General features: G+C 48.9%; 1 protein-coding gene across 1 annotated transcript; it reads right to left on the bottom strand.

The window, feature by feature from the left end:
• Window positions 1–828: 828 nt before the first annotated feature.
• On the bottom strand, window positions 829–9,290 carry PRKRIP1 (PRKR interacting protein 1). The gene is made up of 6 exons (XM_063174129.1): window positions 9,159–9,290; window positions 7,892–7,970; window positions 6,376–6,476; window positions 5,546–5,631; window positions 3,810–3,877; window positions 829–1,572 (listed from the first exon to the last, which is right to left on the bottom strand). Exons 1-6 carry the CDS (start codon window positions 9,276–9,278, stop codon window positions 1,454–1,456), a joined length of 573 nt encoding a protein of 190 aa, XP_063030199.1. The 5' UTR covers window positions 9,279–9,290; the 3' UTR covers window positions 829–1,453.
• Window positions 9,291–14,796: the final 5,506 nt, after the last annotated feature.

Genomic DNA, 14,796 nt, shown 5'->3' with positions numbered 1-14,796 from the left:
GGAACACTGCCACAACTTGCAGCACTGAGCAGAAAACAGTTCCATGCAGATCTCTATCCTGAGGGAGGCAGTGGGGACATGGACCTGGCAGGTCAGAAGTTATCCAGCTCTGAAGCCCTTGGATATGTACAGAGGAACTAAACACAAACATCACTTGCACTTGGTCACATCTGCTTCCCAGCCACCATGGTAATACCATGGAGAAGCCATTACATAAAGCCAGCTCAGACAAAATGCAGGATTTCTGGCAGCACTATCCAACAAAGGCGAAATCTAAAAAGAGATTCTCCCTTTTTACTGTTTTTGCTTAAAATAATTTGGCATTAACCAAGGCTTGAGAAGAAGTAGCACCGCATTCTGGATGCAAGGCTCTGGGATGAGCATGTCTGAAAGCCAGCAGGCACTTCTAATTAAAGATACACTGAAGAGACAAAAACCAGAGTTACAAGTAAAACCACCACTGCATATGCTTTAAGCACCAATAAGTAAATATATAGAGAGATGTTAAGATTCCTACCAGGGAATCCAAGGTGCAAAGCAGAGCGCTCAAGCAGAGAGAAAGGCAGGTGTCATCACAGGAAGCTGAGCACAAGCAAAATGATTCCATTCCAAGCCTTTCTGCCACAGGATTCGGAGGCTTTACACACAATCTTTGGGAAAAGGTATTGTTCTAATTCAAAAGCAAAAAGTAACATGCAGCTTACACCTTTTTCCATATTTTCATGTGTGCCACATCACTTGATCTCTTTGTCCCTTCCTGCAGCACTGCAGCATCTCTTTTATTTTACTGAAATCCTCTTCCAAAAAGAAAAATAGAAGACAGAACAATCCAACACATCCCTTTTATTAATTTAGAAAACATGGAAGAAAAGCAATAGGGAAAGTTTTAGCATTAAAAAAGGGATCCAGATTAAAAATCTATAGAACTTGTCTAGCAACATAAACTGATTTCTTTGGGTTAGAGATGACCCCATACAAAACCCCAAATGCAGAACACTCACAGTGCAGGAGAGTCTGGCTACAGACCACTTTTCTACTTCAGGTTAAACTCTTCCCCTAGATTCATGTATCCCACTGCTACCAGCTTCAAGATAAGTAGAATACGTAGCCTTCACAGTAATATTTCCCTTAAATGGTAATAGTTATGTTTTAGCTTTCAGACAGAAAAAACACTCTGGGCCATTTCAGAAAGAACTCTAGGGTCATAGAGACTTATGGCTGACTCTTTAGAGCAAACTTAGAGCAGACTGCACAGCAGTTATACAAGCAATTAAGAAAAAAATCTCTTATTTGGCATTTCTCTATCATTTTCTCTCAGGCCTGTGACGTGAAGGCCATGCCCCGCTAAGCAGATGCAACGTACGCCAATGGGTTCTGCTTGGCTGAGATGAAAGATTTTCATGCTCCTGAATATAAAGCAATGAACAGTGTTTCCAGCTGTCCCTGGAAGGCCTCATCCTCTTCCCATTACAAAACTTGGCTCGTCAGCATCATCTTCCTTCTCTTCCTCCTCCTTGCTATCCTCTTCTTCGTCATCCTCGCTGCTGCCTTGCTCTTGGGATTGCCCAGGTTCTACAAACACAAACAGGATGAATGGATGGATGAGCTGTTCCCACCTGGCTTCCTTGTCAAGCATTTCACAGCAAAACACTCTCAGGTGCTCAGCAAATGTGGATTAGGTCAGGCTAATTAGCACAGAGGGTAACATAATTCCCCTGTGTCTCCCTTGTTAAGCATCTCACAACTAAGCAGTCCCAGATACTCAGGAACACAAATCAGGTTCTATTAATTCTACCAGGTGATGAGGAGCTCAGAATGTCAAATTCTCCCTTGGGGAATTCCCTTATCTCCAGTACCAAGTCCATCATTAAACAGCTCCACCTCCTCTGGAACATTATTTCTTTCTAACAGAGGCAGTCAAACACTGAGGTGATGATTATTTCATTCCCAATCTCCCCTCTGCAGGCTGGGATGAAATTTGAAGGATCCCACACAGCACTGGGAAGGCACAGTCAAAACTCAGTGTATTCCTACAACCTGTCTAAGTTCACAGAAACTCCACGAGGTGCCATAAACTTTTACAGACTGTTTGCTATACTGTCAGTACAGGAACTCATTAAGATATGCCTAAGGTTAACAAGGGTCACAGAAAACTCGTGAAGTCTGCTAAAAAGCCAGGACACATATACTAGAAATTAAATAACCGATAACAAAAATGAGGAATGGCATAAAGGCCATTTTTCTGCTCTCTCCTCCTCCTCAGGCCCAGTCACACTCTGTGTCCTGACCAGTTCACGCGGGATTCAGGATCAGTGGTCTGATGCCACCGCGTGGTGAAGTGCTGAACTTTGAGCGTTTACTGGGAGTTTGCTCATCAACAGCTGACCTCATTCAGTGCCAACCCTTATTCTTTATGTTTTTACTACAACAAAGATGAAACATGGCAATTCAGAGGTTTAATTTATTCGTTCAAAAAGGAAGATAAATGTTTTCCTGCTATATCCAACAAATACATTTTAATCAATTTGAAAAAACTCTCAGATCACAACCCAGGGTACACAAAACTAAAAAAAGCTGTTCTCAGTTGACCAAAAATGGCTAAGAGAGAACTCCTCTCCCCCTTGATATTATTATTTTACATATAGAACTCTTTTACACAGACTGTAAAGAGTTAAGAACTATTACAAAGACCAAAGAGTTTGGATTCTGTCTTTCAGGAACTTGTGCCAAACAAAACCACTCCTGCCCCACAATGGGTACAGGGCAATCCCACACCTCAGTGCCAGTCCCTGATCCAGCTCTCCTCTCTCCCAGCCACTCCCTAAGGGATGGGTATTCTGTTTGTTCACTCAAAATGAACAAATGTTGACTCATACTTAAATTCTCCTCCCAGTTACAATTCATAAATGAGTAGCTTAAAAAAATAAAATAAAATAACAAGACCAAAACACCCAAAAAATTCACTCTGCCACATTCACTTGCTGTCACAAGTAAAATTAACCTAACAATTTTTCCTCCCATGTTTACATGAGAGGCTGGCAGTGGTTCAGCTGAAACAGATCCAATTCTGAAAAGCAAAGCACAAATAAGGTAGAACTGTCAGGCAAGCCACTGTTCCAGCAGAATTACCAGAAACTGCTGCAAATTTAACATTAACCATTTGTGTGCTAATTCACATTGAAAGAGTAAGCCAAAATATACTCACTGGAAAGAGGCAACAAATATGCAAAAGTTTGAGCAAACAGTTACACTGACATTGCTGAACATTAATGTTGCAGAAGAACAGAAGCAGTTAGGTTTTTCACCTTTATTTCTATGAAATAAAATAGTCCTGTGGAACAGATAGTACCAAGGTGGCTCAATTTCTTACACATAAAATTATAACTTTGCTGCCCAAGTTCTGCCTTTTTTCCACCTGTTTTCCCATACACATTCAAAATATATTTTAAAAAAGCACAGCCTTGAACAATCCTGCCTTTCTGAACCTCAGGTGAAGTTCTGAATCTGCAGTTCATCAGAATAGCTGGGGCAAAATATCCACAAACTCAGATTCCAGAGTTTGCTGTCCAAAATTCCCCCTAATAAATGGAAAATATTCACAAACAGCCAAGTTATTTGTAAGATTAAATCTCAACATAGATGGCTTTCAAAGAGGATTTTGAAACATCAGCTAAAATAACAAGCTTAAGGCTCAGGCTTTAATCCATGTATTGAGAATGCCTGGGATGGGGGGTGGAACAAAAAACCTTCTAAGCTTCAATGAGGGAACAGAACCAAGTCCTGAGAAAAGTAAACTAAATTTCACTGACCTTTTTCCTGCTTCTTTTGTTCAAGTTTATTTTTCTTAGCTTGCAGTTTCTTCTCTTTTAACTTCTGGCTATAAAGCAAAGAGAAAAGACTCTCTGGCAAATCCAATGTTGTAAAGCTTCTGCACCTTCATGCACTGATAAAGGACATATTACAGACATCCTGGAAAAGCTGATTTCAGAAGAGAAGTTAAATTTAAATTTGGCCTCAATTGAAAATTCAGCAAGAGCAAATTTAGCATGTGAGCAAGAGAAACTTTTCTATGTTGTTTTCAGATTAATGGATTTTTTTAAAGCCTTTCATGACTCCACTGCAACCAGAACTATGATACACAAGAATCTCCAAGAACACAGATGGAACAAGAATGAAACTGCCCCCACATTTTATCTACCTAGGCTAATAAACACAAAAAGAAAATGGTGTTAATACCCAGACTGCAGAAACTGAACACTGGGGAAAAAAAAACACCAGTAATACATACTTCAATTGAAGAAAATCAAAATAGTGCAGTATGCTCTGACCTTCCTCTTTGGCTGTGCTTTCTCAGGATGTCAGGCCCTAGGAGTAGCACTGGGGGTAAGAGGGAATTTCAATTCATACAATCCAGCTCTCGTTGCCCAGCAAAGGCAACCTGGGAACTTAATGGCAGATACAGGCAGAGCAGCCTGACATTCACATGCTCCTCTCTCAACAGCACAACTGAATTCTCTTGAAACAGAGAGCCAGGAACTGAACCTGTTGGGTCAGGACAGAGAAGGGTGGTGAGGGAAATTAGAGGGGCTCCTGCAGGGCAAAGTCACAGCATTAGAGCATAGCAGGGGGACATGGAGGTGTTGGTGTTTAGGTAGCATCTGCTGTTGGAACAGTTGTTCTCCATCTCAGCCAGGGAAGAGGCAGCAGGCCAGATCTGACTTGCTGGCCATCTGTTGGACCACATTAAATTAAACTAAGATGGCAACAGTGTTTGTGTTGTGCACTTTAGTGTTAACATGGCAGTGAGCCACTTTGCACAGGCCTTTCCACAGCAACTCTCAGCCACAGCATGCAAAACAGCAAGGGAGAGGCTGCTCAGGGTCAGACCCTGGCAAAGAGCAGAGGCACGATTCCCTGCTTCTTCTGAAACCTATCCTGGACACAGAGAGTGGGATTTAAATTCTTGTGTCACTGCACTACAAAGGTCAGTCTATTTCTTAGAGCATCAATCTTGTAAATGCTTCATTTTGTCTAAAATTTAAAGGAAATATGGATTTAATATTTTTTTAGTATTTCCACCTAACTTATTAGACTTGGCTTGCCAGACATTTCAATGGGGTAGGCAGAAGCAGCCCACCCATGAAGCAGCACCCAATTTTGCACTGAAACTGCTTGGTTCCAAATGATTCAGACATAAACTCAAGCCAGATATAGACACAAACCTTTCCTGACACTGTTAAAACAAATATGCAGCAAGGCATGTTGCAGTCAAGACCACAGTGTCAGCAAAAGCAGCTCAACCAGTCCAAAGTTATCCTGCAAGCAATGGCACGGAAAAGAAACCACCCCAGCAAAGCCTGTCAGGTTTACAGCTACCTTTGGAAACCAAACATTGACATTGACAACTTTAATTTCCACAGCCAGACTTCCCAGCTGATAGATGCAGACACAGAATGACAGTGTTTATCCAGAGCATGCAGCTACAGATGAGGCACAGGGAGTGAGGGTTTCCATGTCAAGCCTCCTGGGAAAGATCTGCCCTTACCGCTTCCTTCTGCGTTTTGCTGTTTGCTCTTCTGCAATCATCTTATTCCTCTCCAGTTTCTTCTGGAATTCCTCATCTAGTCTTTGCTGTAATTGATCACATGTCATACTTTGGTCACAATCTAAATTAAAATACTTATTTTAAAAGTCATGTCCTTTTAGGGAGAAGTCTTTTAGCAAAATACAGAAGGGAGCTCTGCCAGATTTTGCCTGGCTTCTTTATACAAAGCCACGTTCCTAGGGATGGCTCCTGTACAGACAGCATTTTTAACCTGCAACCTGAGCCAAACATTGGAACCTTCTGAGGGAGGAATCCTCACCAGAGCAGATGAGGGAGGCTGGGCTTCTGCCCTAATTAACGTTTCAGTAAAAACAAATGAATAACTGGAGACACAAACATTAACATACGGACTCATCTCGGCCAAGAGAGAGTATATCAATAGTGTTTCCTGAAACAGGGGGCATTCTACTCCATCAGGACTTAAAAGAAACATCTGAACTCTATGCACAGGCACTCACTTTGTTTCTGTCTGTGCAAGGCAGTGTTATCAGGGATTTCTAGCTTTTAAAGCATTTTCAAGTCAGCCTGAGAACACACACATTCCCATGAGGCCTTACAGCGTGCTAGGACCCCAGGGAACACAGGAGATGGAGCACGTCTGACACAGAGCACCAAATGTTTCAGTACCGACACAGACACCACGGATCACACACTCCTACAGACTCCTCTGACAAGGGAATTATTTGTACATGGCTTTCAAAGAAAACACACATTTGCAAAGAACAACAAATAGCTGAGGGGAGGGGGGAGTCATAAAGAGCTGTGCTGACCTTCTCAGCCATGGCATCCATGAAATCTTGCCTCTGGTACTCTCGCCGACGGAGGTGCCGGTACACGTGGAACTCCCCGCTGCCAGCCCCAGCACTGGAACCTGCAACAAGGAGAGCTCAGTCTGTAGGAAAGGAGGTAAATAAACGTTCACAAATCACTGCAGCTGTGTAAGAAATGGTGTCTAGTGCAATACAGCACAGCTGGACACTGAGGGATGGGACACAGGAATGGGCACTGTCAGATAAAAACCTACCAACAGCACACGGAGTGTGTCACCATTGTAAACTCAGCTCACAAGCAAAAGCAGAGTGAGCTGCAAAGCCACACACTTTTGGGTCACTGCAGGTCCTACAATCACCCCCCTGCAGAACCCACCCTGCACATCAAGGCAGGCAAAGAACTGCAGATGAAATGCACTCCTCAGTCTCTTACAGGCAGAGGTGAGCTACAATACCCTGCTGATGTTGCTTCCCACTAATTTTCAGCACTTCTCAACATAAAATAAAGGTCAACAGAAAGGTGGTAAAAGGTGATCTTGTACTTTCCCATGCAAGACACATCCACTGACAGTTTTCAACTGTTTCTTCATAAATTAAACTCCTACAGCTGTCTCTTCCTAGCATTCATCATGCTGAAGCCTTGCAGGAGCTTTAAGCATCGTGCTCCACTCTCTTCCCCCATCCTCCCGAGCCCTTTCTCAAGGGAAAGGAATACAAACCTCAAAGAAAACACCCAATTAAAACCCAGCAGCTGGGACTGCAACAAGGGTGCTCTTGACACCAACAGAGTCCCAGCATGTCAGGTACTCCCAGAAAAACAAGACCATTCACTCAAGCACACAGCAGAGCTATTTGAAAAAGCCATGGGAGAATTACTATAAGCAGATTATATTCAGAAGCATATAAAAACCTGAGTCCAAGATCAAATATTCTGAAATAAGAACAGGTCAACCTCTAGAAAGGATGGAGGTCTCAAAGAAAGACAGAACTTCTACATGCAGGCAGTTTATACCACAGCAGCTCCATTTAATCCCTGCAGGCAGAAGTAAAGTGTACACAGAGCACTTGGGTCAGGTCCTGGCACAGCTGCCACCTGAGCACACACATTCACACCTGCTGCATGTGCCTGCTCCTCACAGCCTGAGATTCAGGCTCAAAGCAGTCCAAAGAAGGACTTCACACTGCCAATCTTCCAGAGCACTCTCAGATCCATGGAGAGGACAGATTTACTCATCATCATTTACTTGTCATCACCAAGAGCAGCAGCTTATTGCACTGCAGGCAGCCCACGTGCTGCAGTGCCACGGGCTTTGTTCTCTCTGCATTCTGACAGCCAGCAAAAAAGTGGAATCAGAGAACCAAATAAAACTTGAAAAATCAACTCTCAAAGCACATTTCACACCTCTTTTCTCCAGCAAAATGAGCAGCAGAAAACCACCTCTGTCCTTCCCTGCTAAACATTTTTCTAAGTTAATTGTGGCTGATACCAGAGTTATCTGAAGAACAGAATCTTTACCCATGACATCTCTAACGAACTCCGGGGGAGGTCGAGGTGCCCATTCATTCAGTTTTTCAGGAATTGGTACAGTCTTTTCCTGCAAGAACAAACCAAGCAGCCATCAGTATCTTCCAGGAGCAAAGTCTGCAATTTTAACACTTTGTTGAAAGGCGGGGTACGTCTGACAACAGCCTCTTCCACCAACTGACAGATCTCAGAAGGAGCACAGCTGCAGCAATTTCTTCATCCACAGGGATCAGGAGCAGGCAGAAAAGGAGAATCAGAAGGGATCCTCTCTGTCCCTCACATTCAGGCCTGCAGGTCAACAAACCCCAGGAGGATTAGGAGTGTCTGTGCCTCTTTTCAGCACGGCAGCTAGAAGGAAGCATGTCAGCACCTCCAAGCACTCACAGGAACTGGTATAATTCACTACCAGCAGTCTGGGAAATGATGAAAGGTGTCTGAGCACCTTCCATGCCAGAGCTAGAGGACAGGGAGAGCAGGGGAGGGAGAACACATGGTGCAAGGTCAGAGGAAGAACGTGCTGCAGGGAAGTCTTAGGCTGCTCCAGCACATGCAGAGCGGGGGGTGAGAGTCTCCTCCTGGCAAAAATCTCCTCAGGAAAGGATCAGAACACCCAGATGGAGGACCAGGGTCATGCTCCCACACATTAAAAGCAGTGGATAGAGGAAAGACCAGCGGGCAGAGCACCGAGGGGCCCCTGTGTTCCCAGAGAAGCGTGTTTCTCCTCACAGCATCCCACAAAAGACGGGTCCTTCCCCCCTTACAGCAATACAGTGTGGGGGGGTCGGTCCCGCTCCCCTTGGGGACCCGGCAAGGAGCAGGGGGCGTGTGTCGATCCCGTCATGGAACCGGGAAGGAAAAGGGGGGGTTGGCTGGTCCCTTTCTCCTCACAGACCCCCGGGAGGGGTGGCGATTCCTCTTCCCTCACGGACACGGAGAGGAGAGAGGGGAGGCTGGTCCCACTCCCCCTCACGGACCCCGGAGGAAGGGAAAGGGGGTGTGAGTCCTTCTTCTCTCACAGAGCCAGAGCTGGGGTGTCCCGGCGTCCTTCTCCCCTCACAGACACCGAGAGGGTCCCAGTGTCCCTCTCACCTCACAGACACCGAGGGCGGAGGGCTCGGTGTCCCTCTGCCCTCACAGACCCAAGGGGTGGCTGGGGTGGGGGTCTCGGTCTCCCTCTACCCCTCACGGACCCCGCCGGGATCTCGGCGTCCCTCTCCTCTCCCGCCGCCCCGGGCCGTGCCCCGGCGGGTGCCCTCACCGGGTTCCTCATGAGGCGCTCGAGGCGGAGGCGCTGCTCCTCGGCCGCGCTCCTGGGGATGACGAGCGGCTGCGGCTCCTTGCGGGGCCGGGGCGGCCGCGGGGCCGAGGGCGCCGCCATGTTCCGGCCCTGGCCGCGCCCCGCCCCCCCGTGACGTCACGGCGCGCGACGCGGGCGGCCCCGTCATGGCGGGTGCGGTGAGGGCCGGACGGGGGCGGGGGTTTTGTGAGGGACCCCCGTGTGAGGGAGCCACGGAATCCCGTCCGTGAGGGGACAGGGACACCGAGGAAATCCTTGTGGGGTCATCGAATCCAACTTCTGCCCTGTCAGTCAGAGCACTGAGTGCTACATGTCGTTTCTTGAACACCTCCACGGACAATGAGTTCACCACCTCACTGGGCAGCCTGTGCCAATATCTAATCACCATTTCTGTGAATAAATTCCCCCTCCTAATGTCCATACCCTGCAGCCTGGACGGAGGCTGAAGGCAGAGTCACCAAACTGTATAGTTGGAAGGGCCCTCTGTAGATTATTCAGCCAAATCCCCTGGCAAGGCAGGGGACACAGGAACGTGTCCAGGTGGGCTTGGAATGGCTCCAGACAGGGACACTCCACCGCCTTCCTGAGCAGCTTGTCCCAGCACTCTGCCACCCTCAATGGGATTCTTTGAAGGCACAGAGTCACAGAATTATTGTTCAGGTTGGAAAGGACCATTGGGGTCACCCAGTCCGCCCTCCCTAATCCAGCACAATCCCCTGAGTGTGGCACTCGGGGCTGTGTCCAGGGGGCTTTAGGGGACACCCCACACCCTGTCTGTGCAGCCCGTGCCAGTGCTTGGTCACCCACACAGTGAAGAAGTTCTTCCTCATAGAATCACAGGATGGTTTGGGTTAGGAGGGGTCTTAAAGACCTTCCTATTCCAGCCCCCTGATGTGGGCAGGGATGCCACTCACTAGACCAGGCTGCTCAGAATTCTCTCCTACCTGGCCTTGGGCATTTCCAGGGATGCAGCAGTCAAAGATTTTCTGGGCTATCTGTGCTGGAGCAACACCACCTTCACAGCAAAGAATTTAGTCCTAATATCTCATCTAAACCCATCCTTTCAGTTTGAAGCAGGTCGCCATTTGTCACTATAAATTTGTGTTCAAAGTCCTTCTGCATCTTTTTGTCCATTTGGGTACTGAAAGGCCACAATTAGATCACCCTGAAGCCTTCTCCTTTCCAGGCTGAACAATCCCAGTTCTCTCAACCTTTCCTTGTAGGAGAGGTGCTCCATTCTGCCAGTCATCTGGTTTGTCTTCTCTGGGCTCAATCCAACACTCCCCTGTCTCATTTTTGTGTAGAACTGCCTTTGCTCCATCCACTCATGCCATGGCCCATCACCACTGAGGAGGGCCTGGCTCCAGCCTTCTCTCAGACACTCAAAAACTCACACACAGCTTGTTCCCTGTGTCCCAGCTGTGGCCATGCATCCTGCCCAAGCTGTGTTCGCTGAGCTCTGCTGTCCCCTGTCCCCTCACACACCTCCTCAGGGCCGCAGGCTGTCCCCAGCAGGCCGCATTAGCGCGGCAGCTCCGGCATCTGCCACGCTCCGTCCAGGGTGAAAATTCAGCGTGCGTTTTCCACTGGCGCCCTCAGCCCTGCCAAATCCCTTCCCCGTGAGGGTGTAAGCGATACAGCACTTCCTGGTGCCCCCGTGGCAGGCTGCCTGCGCCATCTGTTCGTGTCACTTTGGTCATTAACCAGCGTGGCCCCGTGGTCTTTGTGTGCTGACAGTGATGAACGGCAGCGCTGCTCCCCACAGCACCGTGCGGGCAGGTAGCAGGGGGGGAGATGCTGTGCTGTTTGTGAGAGGAATAGAGGATTTGTCATTACAAACAAGCTGTGGGTCTGCTGGTAGATAAAACTAGCTCTGGGAGAGAAAAGGAACAATGGGAAGGATTCCATTCCAAAAAGGTGTTTGCTTTTACAAATAAACTTTAGGTTTGCTGATAAATGAAATTAGGCATTGAAAAATGAAAGAAACGATGGGGAAGAAAAAGCCCTAAATTCCATAAGAATTAAAAATTAAAAGGGAGGGTTATACATTAGAGGGAAATCTTTGGGAAATCTTCGGTATCAGGTGTTTTGGGAAGTCTGAACCTCTCAAGTAACTCAGCCAATGGGGAAAGAGAGAAGGGAAATGTGGCCAGGAAATTGGGATAAAAAGGAGGCTGTGTCCTCCAAAAATTTGAGAGATCCCAGGGGAATGCCCCATGGCCTCTCCCTTTATTCAAATAAAGTAAAAGGACTCCTCTGTCCCCTTTTTGGACATAAACCTCTGGTGTTTGTGGATTCATTTTCCTAACATTTGCATCCATATTCACACCTGGGGTTAGCAGGAACAGCGCTTGGATGAGCTGAGGGCTGCTACACCCAAATCCAAGCTTGCCTGAGGGAGCTGGAGGGAGCCATGGTGGGGAAGAGGAGCCAGAGCTGGCTGCAGCACAGGCCTCCACTGCAAGCCAGATTTCATTCCAAGTCGCTGTGGCCCTACAGAAATGGCATGGCATGTGCTGGGGCTGTGTGTGCGTCACAGAACGAGCCAGTAAAGGTCAGCTGCAATGGAAGAGGGGCACAAGCCTTTGTGCAGTTTATGGAGATAAGCCAGAGCCGGGAAGTTGGGCTCTGGGTTTCAGACAGCTTCGTGCTGTGCATGTGGAGAGGGTGACAGAAAGGGGAACAGAGAGGTTGGGAATGGCTCCTTCTGAGATTTATAGTTCATTTGTATGGCCTGAATTTATTAAGCTTCTATTCTCTTCCCCTTTCTGTGGAGAAAATCGGAGCTGATCCTCAGGTTCAGCCCTGTGTTTACAAAAGACTTTTCAACCTCCGCTGAGGTTGCTATGGAAATCACACTAGTTTGTGTCTCGTGTTTTTCTTACCAACCTGATTTGTAAAAGAATGGTGTGAATTTAGTGCTGGCTGAGTTCCCAGCTGGCCGCTGGTCCTGGAAGGCATCCTTGCAGTCTCAGCCCTGGCTGGAGCAATGCAAACAGCTTCCTCCCCGCTGTCTGCCAGCTCCCCAGCTCCTGTGCCTGCGGCTCTCCCAGCCTTGGGTTGTCTTCAGCACACCAGGGCAGAAACCATCCATGCCAGGCTGCACTCAGCCCTGCCAGAGAGACACCAGAGGCCACAGCAGGTCCCCTGTCCCCTCTCTGTCGCCACATTCTGTTTTACAAAGCAGAATTGCTGCAAACCAATTGAGTTTCCTCTGCTGAGCCCTAAGCACATCTAACCCCTAACGTTTCACCCTGTCTCTTCCTCACAGCCACTTCTGCAAACACCCATCTTCCCACAGCAGGGCTGTGAATGATGAGCTGCCAGGACTTGGCCCTCCCGTGCCAGTCCCCACGGGAGGAAGGCAGAACGGCAGCCTGAGGACTGCAGGGAGCAGCTGGGCTCGCTTGCCCAGAACGTGGCTTGTTCCAGCCACAGCTCACAGCCCCAGGAAACAGACACCTGCGTGTCATCAGGCAGAGCCCCTGCAAACTGTGGGGCAACAGGCCTGGGAACATCTCACTCAAACTGTGATTGAGGGAGAGGGTGCAGACTCTTGATGCATTATTTACTTTTAAAAATCTGCATTATTTACTTTTAAAAATCTGGGGAGGGGGGAAAGACAGTTCCTTAGGTCATACAAAAATAGAAAGTATTTCATCAAAATACAAAGCCCACAAAATCAGAGTGCTGGGCTGGAATCTGGGCAGGACTGGGCTTACTGGAGTCAGTGGATTTGCATTAGAACAGGGCAGTGTTTTCATAGGTCAGTGCTAACAAAACTCAGCTCCCTGCTCTTTATCCAAGAAGCTCATTTGTGTTTCTGAGGAGTTCTCTTAGCAAAGGGATCCTTCTGGAAGCACTGCAGTCCTTTGCTGAGACAGAACCTGCACGTCAGGCAGGAGCAGCCGTGGAGCTCCAACACCCACGTGAAACGTGGGCAGCTGCTCTGCTGAAATCCCTTTGCGTTTTTGTCCTGTTCGTGGTGCGTGCCAGGGCACAGCTCAGCACCAGCATCCCTGCAGCCCCTTCCAGCATCCCTGCAGCCATTGCAGCATCCCTGCAGCCATTGCAGCACCCCTGCAGCCCAGTCCATCATCCCTGCAGCCCATTGCAGCATCCCTGCAGCCCCTTCCAGCATCCCTGCAGCCCAATCCAGCACCCCTGCAGCCCATTGCAGCATCCCTGCAGCCCATTGCAGCATCCCTGCAGCCATTGCAGCATCCCTGCAGCCCCTTCCAGCATCCCTGCAGCCCATTGCAGCATCCCTGCAGCCATTGCAGCACCCCTGCAGCCCATTGCAGCATCACTGCAGCCCAATCCAGCATCCCTGCAGCCCATTGCAGCATCTCTGCAGCCCAATGCAGCATCCCTGCAGCCATTGCAGCATCCCTGCATCCCAGCCCAGCATCCCTGCAGCCCCTTCCAGCATCCCTGCAGCCCAATCCAGCATCCCTGCAGCCCTTTCCAGCATCCCTGCAGCCATTGCAGCATCCCTGCATCCCAGCCCAGCATCCCTGCAGCCCTTTCCAGCATCCCTGCAGCCCCTTTCAGCATCCCTGCAGCTATTCCAGCATCCCTGCAGCCATTGCAGCACCCCTGCATCCCAGCCCAGCATCCCTGCAGCCATCGCAGCACCCCTGCAGCCCATTGCAGCACCCCTGCAGCCCAGTCCTTCTCCAGCCCTGGGCAGAGGGCACTGCTGGCACAGAACCCAGCCCACACGCTGCTGAGGCTGCTTTCCCCTTGTTTCACCATCAAATCTCTGCATTCGATGCTGTTTTGTCCTGCCCCTGCCCTTCCAGCCACCCTGTGAAAGGAAAGGGATGTTTTCCAGCCAGACCGACGCTGTAATTAGTCAATTTGCTAATAAGCTGAGGTGTGAATGGCTTTGTGTGAGGCTGGAGGAGCAGCTGTCCCCAGGCACAGCCCTCAGTGTCACCTCCCCAGCTGCCCAGCTCCTGATGGATGAGCTCTCCGGGAGCCGTGAAAAGGCTCTGGTGACTTTTGGGGAGGGAATGTTTTTGTGAATGGATCACGACACAAGCACGGCCTGATTACCGAGCTGAGCAGCTCCCTCCACCCCCCCAAAAGCCATGTGTTAGCTGCGTCTGTCACTGCTTAGCTGTCACAGTACAGTCTGGGACAATGCTCCAGTTTTCCCAGGGGATTCTCAGCAGAAAAGAGCACACTAGGAAGACACACAGCGTCAGAGCGTGAGGCACAGCCTCCCGGGAGAGATGGAGGCAGAGGAGGGGGAATGACAGGCCATGGGAGATGCTAGCACAGGCCTTCAGCGAGGGAGGGGCACTTTCACAGCCCAGGGCTGCTCATTCCCCATTATCCCGCGCTACTGACTGACCAGACAAAGTAAATACCAGGCTGGAAGGAGAGGAAACCCTGTCCTCTGCAGACTGGAGCCACCCTCCTCCTCCCTCTGCTCAGCACAGAACTCTCCTCTGCCTTCCTCCTCTCTCCTCAGTGCACCCCAGCCTGGCCCCAGCTGCCCAGAGATCCCAGCAGGGTCTGCACACATGAGACATGACAGCATCCTCTCTCTGTTTTTCCTTTTTTTTTTTTAGGTAGCAAATCCAGCAAA

This window comes from Melospiza melodia, chromosome 21 (genome assembly GCF_035770615.1).
Source record: "Melospiza melodia melodia isolate bMelMel2 chromosome 21, bMelMel2.pri, whole genome shotgun sequence".
In the NCBI taxonomy this organism is placed as follows: Eukaryota; Metazoa; Chordata; class Aves; order Passeriformes; family Passerellidae; genus Melospiza; species Melospiza melodia.
This window is presented reverse-complemented; position numbering and strand designations above follow the sequence as displayed.

Coding starts and splice junctions, on each gene's coding strand:
- PRKRIP1 (XM_063174129.1), bottom strand. CDS start 9,278: ATGGCGGCGCCCTCGGCCCCGCGGCCGCCCCGGCCCCGCAAGGAGCCG. Junction 7,971..9,158: donor AGCGCCTCATGAGGAACCCG/GTGAGGGCACCC, acceptor TTGTTCTTGCAG/GAAAAGACTGTACCAATTCC. Junction 1,573..3,809: donor ACAAAAGAAGCAGGAAAAAG/GTCAGTGAAATT, acceptor TTGTGTTTGTAG/AACCTGGGCAATCCCAAGAG.